This window comes from Folsomia candida, unplaced genomic scaffold (assembly GCF_002217175.1).
Source record: "Folsomia candida strain VU population unplaced genomic scaffold, ASM221717v1 Fcan01_Sc025, whole genome shotgun sequence".
Taxonomy (NCBI): domain Eukaryota; kingdom Metazoa; phylum Arthropoda; class Collembola; order Entomobryomorpha; family Isotomidae; genus Folsomia; species Folsomia candida.
In genome coordinates this window covers 1-11,350 of record NW_019091217.1, presented here as the reverse complement: position 1 = coordinate 11,350, position 11,350 = coordinate 1, and the positions used below count along the sequence as shown (strand labels likewise).

General features: G+C 39.1%; 3 protein-coding genes across 3 annotated transcripts; 2 read left to right on the top strand and 1 right to left on the bottom strand.

Moving 5' to 3' along the window:
- Positions 1-829: 829 nt before the first annotated feature.
- LOC110859358 (ultraviolet-B receptor UVR8) lies at positions 830-3,667 on the top strand. The gene is made up of 4 exons (XM_035859353.1): positions 830-1,722; positions 1,790-2,121; positions 2,305-2,699; positions 3,036-3,667. The coding sequence occupies exons 1-4, from the start codon at positions 1,127-1,129 to the stop codon at positions 3,510-3,512; spliced, it is 1,800 nt and encodes a 599-aa protein (XP_035715246.1). The 5' UTR covers positions 830-1,126; the 3' UTR covers positions 3,513-3,667.
- A 109-nt stretch (positions 3,668-3,776) lies between these two features.
- Positions 3,777-7,013, bottom strand: LOC110859328 (zinc finger protein 26). The gene is made up of 7 exons (XM_022108258.2): positions 6,856-7,013; positions 6,354-6,774; positions 5,972-6,272; positions 5,241-5,877; positions 4,752-5,047; positions 4,614-4,689; positions 3,777-4,524 (listed from the first exon to the last, which is right to left on the bottom strand). Exons 2-7 carry the CDS (start codon positions 6,760-6,762, stop codon positions 4,015-4,017), a joined length of 2,229 nt encoding a protein of 742 aa, XP_021963950.1. The 5' UTR covers positions 6,763-6,774; positions 6,856-7,013; the 3' UTR covers positions 3,777-4,014.
- Positions 7,014-7,158: 145 nt separating this feature from the next.
- LOC110859244 (retinol dehydrogenase 12) lies at positions 7,159-10,207 on the top strand. The gene is made up of 6 exons (XM_022108137.2): positions 7,159-8,245; positions 8,320-8,375; positions 8,675-8,745; positions 8,825-9,060; positions 9,458-9,755; positions 9,959-10,207. The coding sequence occupies exons 1-6, from the start codon at positions 8,094-8,096 to the stop codon at positions 10,148-10,150; spliced, it is 1,005 nt and encodes a 334-aa protein (XP_021963829.2). The 5' UTR covers positions 7,159-8,093; the 3' UTR covers positions 10,151-10,207.
- Positions 10,208-11,350: the final 1,143 nt, after the last annotated feature.

The window sequence follows — 11,350 nt, the reverse complement described above, 5'->3', positions numbered from 1 at the left end:
AAAAAGTGAGCATCATCACTTAAAAGTTCAGGTTAACTTGAATAAACCGTTGCAACGAAATGTAAAAAAGTAGCGAAGCATCTCACAATACCCCAAACTCTGCGAAATTGAAAAATGCATAAAAACGAAAAACATTTTTTTCTGCCCACACCAACTAGTGGGGGTGCCCATTCTCGAACTTAACCTGTGGGACTAGTATGAGAACAAGATGCAAAAATCAGAAATTGAAAATCTTTAACCCCTGCGTTGCCGAGGGTGCTAGATTTGTAGACTGACGTTTGTTATTTTAAATATCTTTTTAACTGTGACAATGAAAGCTCTGAAACTTTTTGTAATCCTCAATCAACTATCTCTTAACCAAATAATGATGATTATAGCAATACGGGATCAATTGTCTTCACACAGAAATTTTTTTAAAAATAAAAACGTGCTATCTGCAATGTTAAATTAAAATCTTGGGCGTTCGTAACCAAAGTGCTACATTTGTAGTCCATGACGTCATCCTATGAAATTAAGGCCCATACGCATGTCCCCACTTGATGAAGTTCGATAATCAGTAATAGATTAAGTGCGAACGTCTACGTATCTGACTTCGTATTTTTTAACAAGGTTGACTTGACTTTTTCAACTTTAAATTTGATTTCTAATGCTTAGACTACCACATAAAATTTTGTGAAATAAACTGACATAAGTATGAGCCTTAATGGAGGAGGAGTTACGTAGCTACAAATGTAGTCCCTTGGTTTCAAGCGATTGAAAATACACTTGGTTATGCTAGGGTTAAGAAAATGTAGCTTAATTGGCAATTTCGGGATAATTTGGAGAAATTTTTGTAAGAAAAAAACCTCAAACCTTTTTAAACCAATTACTTAATAAGTTTGGGTAGTAATGGTTATAGTTAATTAACTGGTAATTTGTAATTAATTGGTTAATTTATGGTATTTATTTAATAGAGTAACTAATCACTTAATTATTTTTCTCCTTCATTCCAGCCTTCTCTTTCGCCCGTCAATCCAAGAGTCACGATTTCCTCTCCCTCTTCGCCCTCACCTCCGACGGCTCTCTTTACGGGTGGGGTTACAATTCGGGCGGAAATCTCGGTCTCGGTTACGCCTCCGATGACCCTATGCCCCCAACTAGAATCCCTTTCCCACCCACCATCAAACCCGTCGCCATCGCCATCGGGGACGGTCACACTTTGACCTTAACAAAGGACGGCAAGGTGTTCGCCTTCGGAAGAAATTCCCACGGTCAGATCGGCAACGGATCGACGAAGGACCAATTTCAAGTGATCGAAGTGCGCATGACCATCACGCTCGATGCACGGCGCCAAATTCAAATTGTCCAAATTTCCTGCGGGTCCTGTCACTCTGTCGCACTGTCAGACGACGGGTCAGTTTACAGCTGGGGAGCAAATGACAAAGGTCAACTCGGCGAAGGGTCAAAAATCGAGAATAATCCGACCCCGAAAAGAATCCTGTTGGTTGCCAAGGTAACGAAAATCTCGTGCGGAAAACATCACACGTTGGCGATGACGGAGCGTGGCGAAATTTACGCGTGGGGGTCAAACCATCACGGTCAGTTGGGGACAGGGTCGTCAAGCAAGAGTCGAATCCCGGTCAAAATAGATGTCGACGGGAGAATCCGCGACATTTTGGCGTTGAATTCAATTAGCGCGTGCAAATTTGAAAAGAGTGGCGGGGGAGGGGATATAGTCGCAATGTGGGGGAAATTGCCAGAACCGGCGGGGAAAATGGTGGACGTCCCGTGGGAAACGTTGTTGGGGGAGGGGGGAGGTAGGCGACGTTTTCTCGAGCTGGGACACTGATCCGGTGACCCCAGGGGTACTGAAGGGAGGAGAAGGAAATTCTGCGGTAAATTCAAATTTGATGAAGTGGAACGCTCTGAAATGCGTAGATTACGAGGAGATGCCCGCACTCAAGTTGGCGTTCGTTTATGGCTCGGGCTTCGAGCAGTCGGCTATTTTGATCAGCAGGGATGAGGACGACGTCTACTTTGTGGGGCGGAGTGTCCACGGGAGTCTGGGGAGTGGGGCCAGCACAGAATTTGAGACGAGGGTGCCCATCAAAAATGTCAATTTGAGTGGAAAAGGGATCTTTTGTAAGTAAAGATTTTTTTTCAAAGAAAAATATTCGCAAATTTATTTCTGAAAAATTATTTAATTCCATTTTTTGCACAATTATTTTTCCAAATATATATTTTTTTGCAAGAAACAGATTTGTTGATATTTTTGCACATTTATTTTTGCAACTTCCCTAAATTTTCCTTCTCATTTTTTTGCAGGGCTCGACTACGGTCTCGACGTGGCTGGTGGGTGCACGTGTCTATTTGCTCTGACCACTTCCGGTTGCATCTACTCCCGGGGGTACAATGACTTTGGGGAGCTAGGTCAGGGCTTCTCCTCCCTAGAGCCGGGCGTTCCGAACAAAATCGACATGTTTGGCGACACCATAAAAATTGCGCAGATCGCGTGTGGCTCCGATCACGCGATGGCGATTTCCGAGGAGGGACATCTCTACGCCTGGGGCTACAACTTTTACGGACAACTGGGGACGGGATGTTTAGATGATCACGTCCCCACGCCAGAGAGAGTGACCGCGTTCAGGTCAAAGGGCACGGAAATTGTGTCCGTGGCAGCGGGGATGTTCCATTCCGTGGCGGTGACGGGAGATGGACATGTAAGTTGGGAAATAAATATTTAGGATTTGCTAATTTTGTGAAAATGTAGCAAATATTTTGTAATTACCATTTAGCACACAATATTTGCAATGCAATTTGCAAGTTTGGAAATAATATGTGCACAAATTTGTGCAGAATTGCCAATATTTTAAGCCACATGTAGAAATTATGTTGCAAATATTTTGCTCAAAATTGTAACTGTTGCAAATATTTATTACCTGGTAAGATTTGAAATCGTAAATATGTATTTGGTGCTAAATTGAAATTCCGTTGCAAACATTTCGTACAACAAAATAATTTCGTGCAAATCTAACTCTTTACTTTCTCTCTTCCAGGTTTACGCCTGGGGTCAAAACGACAAATCCCAGCTCGGCGGTGGATGTTCTGAACCATACTCTGCCACCCCGACACTCGTCCCCTTTCGCGTGTCGAATTCTCCCATTTCGCGCGTCGCCTGCGGTCCCGACTCCACCCTCGCGCTCTCGACGGATGGAAAACTCTACTTTTTTGGCCACTGCCCCCACACCCCGGAAGAACCGTCGGAATCCTCCTCCGACAGAAAAGGTCACCCATTCCAGCTTTGCACCGATCTCGACCCCTTGGATTCAATCGTCGACATGGGCGCGAAACACTGGGCGACGATGTACGCGTGTGGGACAGAAAGCGGGAAAATCTACGTCTGGGGAAAATTGCGCGGGGGGCGGAAGAAAGAACTTTTGCGCGAGGAACCACGCGCCGTCTTGGTGAACGACGTCTTTTCTTTTTTCTCCAATCCGCCCGGAATGATCAGACCGATGGCGTTGGTGGAGTGAAATTATTTGGATGAAACTTTTTGTGTAAAATTGATCGAAAATTTTGATTTGTGAAGAAATGACTGTAATTTATGTGTTGAGTATTTTTAGTCAGTTATTTTTTTGGTTGTACTTATGTAAGGAATGAAATGTGTGTTGGTTGGTTGGTGATGTGATTGTTAATTTTTATACCTGTGATGTAATCATGTGACAATGTAATGAACTCTTGTTGGAATTAAATGTTGCCAAAAAAATGGAAATTTTTTCAATAATGATGAAAATGTTTTTTTTTTTAAACGGTGTAATATTTTATTGTCTGCATCCAAGTCGGGTTATGCGATTTCGTAATAATAGAAATTGTATTTAGGGACAGACAAAGTTTATGTATCTACATGTTTAGTTCAGGCTAGAAATTTTTGCAATTTTCCAACTAACAACTTTGACGTTAATTTTTCTAGAAAACTTACATTTTCCTGATAATGAAACATCTAAGTTCTTTTACATTTACTCATGCCTACAAAATCTAGCTAGTTAAATATTTTAGATAAATTTGAGCAAATATTTTCTTAGAATATTTAACACTCCTCAGTAGAGGAATCGTCTTCTTCCTCCTCCTCCTCAGAAGATTCGGGTAACTTGACCTTTCTCGACCTTGTGACCCTACCCTTATTTTTTCTCCGTGTCTCCACCCTCTCCACCCATGCTTTCCCTTTATGTGCAGCCTTAACGTTGCCATGGTAACGAATGCTTTTCCACATTGGGAGCACGTGTGTGGCCTTTCTTGGGTGTGGCTTTGGAGCACGTGTTTCTTCAAAAGGCCCGGGAACTGGTAGGATTTTTCACACTGGGAACATTTCCACGGAGTGGGGGCGACATAGTTGGGGGTGTGGACTCGATTGACGTGCTCCCTCATGTGGGCCCTTGTTATGAAGTTGTCCTCGCAGTGGGGGCACGAGTGGGGGCGCGGGTCGTCGGTGTGGGATTTCAGGTGAAGATGCAATTCTTCCCTACAGGGAAAGGTAGCGGCACATTTCTAAATTCAAATAAGAGATGAAATGTTAGTATGTGTAAAATAATGTATGGACGCCCTCGTCGCATAAGGATAAAATATTTCCATCTTACGTAGCATCTCTTAATTCCCATATGCTTCTTCATCCTGTGTTCTCGTAACGCGGCACGGGACATGAAACTTCCTCCACTGAAAAAATTGAAAAGTTTTATTTTTTATGCAAAAAATTCCACATCTGAAGATAAAATTACCACTCGTCGCAAATCACTGGATCTGCGCCGTGTTCCTTGATGCGGTGCCTTTCCAACGCAGTTTGATGCCCAAACGTTGCCTCACACATTTTACACCTGTGCCGTCTCGGGTTGTCGTGACGCTTAAGGTGGGACTTAAGACAGCGCACGGTGTAGAAGTCCTTGCCACAAATATGACACACGTGTTCGCGCACGTGGGTGTGTTCGCGAGCAACGTGACCGAGATAGAGGTCCCGTCTAGGGAAGGTTTTACCACAGGGGATGCACTTCTTGAGGCATTGGGGCTCCCTGGGGCACTGTATTTTAGAAAGGGTAAAAATTACTTAAGTTATTTTTTTCACAATGGAATTTGGCATAAGTTTTGTTTGGTGTAAATCAATTTGCAGTAGTCTTGTCACCCAGACATAAATAATTATATCAAAGAAATGCAAAAATTATTGCAAATTGTCCTCCTACAAAAAAAAATTACGCAATTTTTTAACCACCCACCTTCACCTTCGGATTTTCTGCGGCTTCCTCCTGCCTCAACTTTTTCAGATATCTGTAGACAGAATTTCTATGGACTCCTTCCTCCTTGAACGCTTTCCACGTTAGGTTGACATCTCTCTGGGCCGTCGTTTTGTAGAAATTGATCACCCTTTCAGACATCCTGGAAGGGTCGGTGTTTATGTAGGCGCGATCATCAGGATGGATCTCTCTCCCGTGGGCGTTTCTCGCCTTGTAGGTCGGAAACGTTTCCGAACACTCTGGCGTCAAACAGGGGATGAGGTGTTGGCGTGCCGTGTGAGAGGATAACTTGAAAGCGGTGGAGAATATTAAGGAACAAGAAGGACATTTGTGGGGGTGTGGGACTATTTTGCCATGTTCCTCCAATTGTTGACCTTGACGAGGCGAAGGGTCTGAAGAAAGAGGGGCTGGGGCATCTTGGAGGAGGGAGGAGCTACGTGGTGACCCGACCTCCTCTTTCCCCGTTGTCGCAGAGGGGGTGGATATCCGGCTGGATTTTGGAGGGGAGGTAGTGATCCGCTCTAAGGACACGGTCAGCGTTCTGGTACGTTTGGCTTTGGTGTGGATTTCGAGTCGTGGAAGAGAATCGTCATTATTTTCTATGGGTCGTTTTCTTCCCCTAGAAAAAAAAATTATTATAAAACCAGTCACAAAAAAATAACCTCAAAATTTAATAAATTAACATGTTAAAAAATCTAAACACTACTTTCCACCTCAACGACATCATTTCTCGAGATGACAGAAGTTTCCTGTTCTCTGGTGAATGTGAAACCACCTCATCTTTGTCGCCATGGTTACCATCATCTTTTAAAGAATGTATCTTCTCTTTCTCTTCATTATTTTCTTTAGTGGGCGAGGGCGAGCAGGAGTTATAATACTTGTCACAGATTTCGTCACCTCCTCCAACGATCACTTCGACCTCGTAACCCGGTTCAACTTTGACCAGTTCTTCGTCCACTTCTTCCACCACCACATCGTCACTTTGTTTCTCCCTGTCGTCGTCACCATCACCACCTGTTCATAAATCCAGAGCTAATTATTAATTAAATATTTACATTTTACAACAAATTAATTAAATAGAAAATTGCACTCAACCCATCATCATTTTCTGGAGGAGAATTGTCCTCAATTTATGAACCTTGTCGTCGTCGTCGTCGTGATCCCCTAACGATGGCGAATTTGATGCCAACATTTCCTGAATTTGAGCAATTTTCATCCCAATCTGTTTCTCGAGGAGAGATATTAGAGCGCGAACTTGTTCCATCTCATTTATCATGGGGGCGCAAACGGGACAAAGGTCACAACAGGTGGGGTCATCCTCTTGGTCAAATGGTGGTGTAATCCTCTTTCCAGAAAGTAACGATGACAACAATAATTCCGACAGGGTTAAAATTTTTATTTTTCTGGTCTCCGCTTTCTTATCGTGACTTCTTGCCGAAGACGACGAAGGGGTGGCAGTGGGGTCGATGACCTTCAAGCAGAAGAAGCACACCTCCCTCGACATGATGAGAATGACCTGGAATACAATTTTTAATTTCAAGTTTAATTACATTTTTAACTATGAATAAGTTTCTTCAAAAAGTAAACATTTCCTTACAAAAAAAGGCCCGATTTTTACGAATAATCTCCTTCTCCTAAATACTTGTAAGTAACTTGTTCTCACAACATAATTTAATGAGGTAGCAGTTGGGCAAATTACCTGATGGCTACAATTAAAATAATAATTCTTTTTTTTTCTTCCAAGTTTTTTTTACGGAGCTGGTTGTACATAGTTGACTTAAATTCGTGCCAATGTGAAATCCGTCTCAAAAATGTGAGAAAATTACTTGGTCAAGGAGACAAAGAGAAATGCATGCCAATGAAAATCAGGTTACATTATTAATATAAACTGGTTAAGATTATAACCGGAAAGTTAATTGATGTATGGCAGTACCGCCAAATATGACGGTTACACATTTATTACCGTGCAGTTATAATTTTGTCGCTACTGCTAACTAATTTGTAACCCATTTAAATTTATAACAAAAATCATACCGTCAGTATGAATTTTTTTTACCAAGTCAGTAACTAGCCTAACCAGATTCATAACAGGGTCGATACCAATTCTTCATGTTGTGGTTATAATCACAACCGTAACTTTTCCTTGGTGAAATGACGGTTGAAAATCTAGAAATTAACCGTTTCAGGAGGAATCCATACGTATATGTACTCTATTATTAGTCGTACGTCGTCTGTACGCAGGGTTCGGAATATCTCTGTGTTTTATTCAAAGATTTATCGACCCATGGACTTTCTTGGATTTTACGCAACATAATCATATGCATAAGTTTCCTACCCATGACAGGCGAGTAATTGAAATTATGCAAATGTATAACAATTACATATGGGAAAATTTTGTCAGGCAATGCCTTTTAAGTAACTACAATTGTGTACTAGTAGTAAGATTCTGCTCCTTCGTGCGTACCTTGTGAACTTTAAAGTATGAACTATCCACAACTTGATAAATTGTGAATATCAATTTAAAATACTTTTGATAGGATAAATTTTGCTTAAATTGCAGTTAACGAGGTTATACACAAGTACGCACATATAGTGATTTAGGTTACGACTTAGCAATAATTATGTAAAATATGCGTGATATTTGAATGAGGAAAAGGTGCGCATATTTATTTTCACATCAACAACTTTACTTCTTCACTTATCGCATGGTCGACGCTTCAAAAAATTCCTATTATGGACAAGCAACACTTCAGAAGTACGTAATATCCCAAAAATTCCCAAAAAAATTCGCCTTAACTTTATAAAGTTTTAAATAGTGTCATAAGTTTTAGCGTAATGTTTGATCTTCGCGTATCAGTTGTCCGATTTCTGATATTTTTCTTTCAATCTGTTTTTCATCAAATTTCTCGCAAAATTTGTGGTCCCCCAAAAAGAAGAGAGGATGACGCGAGAGGTAAAGTTGTCGTGGTTACGGGTGCGAATGCTGGGTAAGTGAGAAAAAATGAGTTTGTTTTTAATTTTTTGTTGATCATTGTGGAACTTATTTAATTGGTCGATCAAGGCTTGGAAAATGCGTAGCCATGGAGATGGCAAAAAGGGGTGCTGTTGTAATTATGAGTAAGCAAAATATTTAAATGTACAGTGTGGTCAAGAATTATGGGGATAAGAAGATTATTTTTTACCAAAAGGAATTTAAATATTACGGAAAACATTAAGCTTTACATACATACTCAAATGTAATTTCCTTACTAAAAAAACATTATCTAGTTTTACCTGCATTCTGATAATTAATAATTATTATAATAATTACAGTTATTATAATAACTGTTGGTGAACAGTAAGTTCCATATTTCCCTTGACCACTCTACATTTACGTAGGAAGAATATCTTATGGAAACTATTTACTTGGTTTTCAGCATGTCGAGATGTAAACAAGGGAATCCAGGCTCAAAATGAGATTCAAAGCTCGACTGGTTCTGACAAAATAGTGTGTAAATAATAATTATTTATGCCGTTTTACATTGATATCGATTTCATTATTTAATTTTAAAAAATTCTTTGTACAGACTTTGGTCGAATTAAATTTAGCCGATATCTCATCCGTGAAGCGATGTGCAAATCAAATTTCTTCAAGACATTCCAAAGTTGACATTCTAATAAATAATGCTGGAATTGCTCTTAACTCTCCATCGACACAATTAACCAAGGAAGGAAATGAGTTACATTTTGCGACAAATCATTTAGGTCACTTTCTCCTAACTAAGCTGCTTCTGGATAGAATAAAAAATTCTGAGGCCGGCAGGTTAGGAAATTATTTAGTCTAAATAATGCGATTGTGAATATGTATAATCTGGGAAGGTCGGAATAATTTATACACTTTATGCAATCCGGTTACATTTATAACCACTTGGAGTTGGAGTAAATGTGCATACTTTATATAATCCGGTTACATTGATGACCGGAAACTGGAAATATTTGTAAACATGATGCTATATAAGGTTATGAATTTGTCACCAACTGGTTATAAATGTACCTGCCGCCCGATTTAGGTAAGTTTTTTTTAAACAGTCGCCTAACAAATAATACGGTAGAGTAATATTTATATTTTCAGTTTCTGGTTGTAGTCATAATCACCCGGATTGCAGGAAATTATTTAATCGTCAAATATTTTATAAAAAATTCTACCAATTCTTTTTCAGAATCGTGAACGTTTCCAGTTCAGGATTTATCATGGCAAATTTTTCCATAAAAGATTTACGCATGTCAAAGTTGGGCCTGGGACTTGGAACTTTTGCACCATACTGTAACTCGAAACTTGCCAATGTTTTATTTACTAAAGAACTCTCTAAACGACTGGCTGACACGCGTGTGAAAACTTTCTCCGTCTGTCCTGGACTGGTAAACACGAATCTTGCAAATGGTTACTACGCCAATGAGAACCTTCAGCATTACCTTATTAAAGGTTCACTGGGATGTATTGGATTATCTGGCGAAGATGTAATAACTTCCCCGTAGTTTTTTTATTAATATATGAACAGAGTGGTCCAGAAAGTATGCGACAAGTCGATGTGCTTACACCACTTTGTGCAAGTAATGCACATTCTGAACGTGTGGTGATGCTTCACTTCTTAGTAATTTGTGAAGCATAAACACACATTAAAGTTAATCTGCACTCAATATTTAAATTTTTTGTTGGACAGGGGGCCGACGGAATTTTACATTGCGCATTAGCCAAAGGAATTGAGGACACGTCGGGGGAAATGTATCGTTTCGGAAGATTAATGAATTTCGATCAAGAATTGACTTCAGTTTGTGGCATGCCAACAGATTCTGTAGCAGAAAAATTATGGCAGAAGAGTGAGAAACTGTTAGATTTAAAACAATTGCATTGAATAAATCCGTACCATAATTTGTCATCACATGGCAAAAAATGTCTTCTACGAAATTCATATTTAGCACAATTTTAATTATCATATTATAATCTGATAAATAATTTCAATTATTGTTACCACTTTGCTTGGTTTACAAATGCAGAGTTGGGTTTTTGATCGTTTTTTTTAATGTTTTCTAAATTATGGGAAAATGTACTCACTCATGCAACACGTACTTAATTTCCATCAAATCCAGCTCCACATAGAACATGACTTTGATACAATAGGCACATTCAATCAAAACAGTTTGAATTTTGCATTTCAAGTCGTGCAAAAAACAATTACGAAATAAACTTCCATCTGGGAAGAAGTCCAGTGATTTTCCAGCAAAGTTTTTTATGTGCAAAAATTAGCTTTATCTCGAAAGTAAGTTTGCAAATTGCACATGTTGGCATGATCAATTGGCGAAGGCTATCATCAGTGTGCTAAATAAGGTAGGTGTATAATCTTACTTATAAACATGAAATTACATCATGAATAAATATGGACATTCTCATCAACCAGGAATCTGCATATAATCAAAACATCATAACCAGTTTTTGCAATTATGTAGCTTTTTTAATCTACTCTGATATTTATTCATACATGAATATATGTTGAGTACAACATAAATTCTTCACTAGAAACAAAACACATGTTAAAACATATTTGATTCCAGTTGAAATTAATAAATTTTCTTAGATTTCATTTTTCCTTTTTCTACCTGAAATTATCAACGTATTAAATTGTGAAATGTTTGATCTTCACTTGCCATTGTGGCGAGTTCTTGTATTTTATGGCTATGGTGTTTTCCATCAGATTTGTCGCAAAATTCGTGGACTTCCTGAAAGACAGGAGGAAGATGTGAGAAATAAAGTTGTCGTCATTACTGGAGCTATTATGGGGTAATTTGAGAAATAAAAGGAATCCTAAAATTAAAGTTGTCTAATGTTTTTTGCAATTTTTGTTCATATTTTTTAAGGATGGGTAAATTCCTGGCATTGGAGTTGGCGAAAAGAGGAGCTGTTGTAATTATGAGTAAGGATAATGTATAAAAGGTGTGAAGAATATTTAAGGTTTTCTATACTTTTGTAGAAAATAATTTAAATTGTCTCCATGGTTTTATAACTAATTTTTTTTCTAACTCTTTTTCTATTAACTTGTACTTATCTCTCTCTTTGT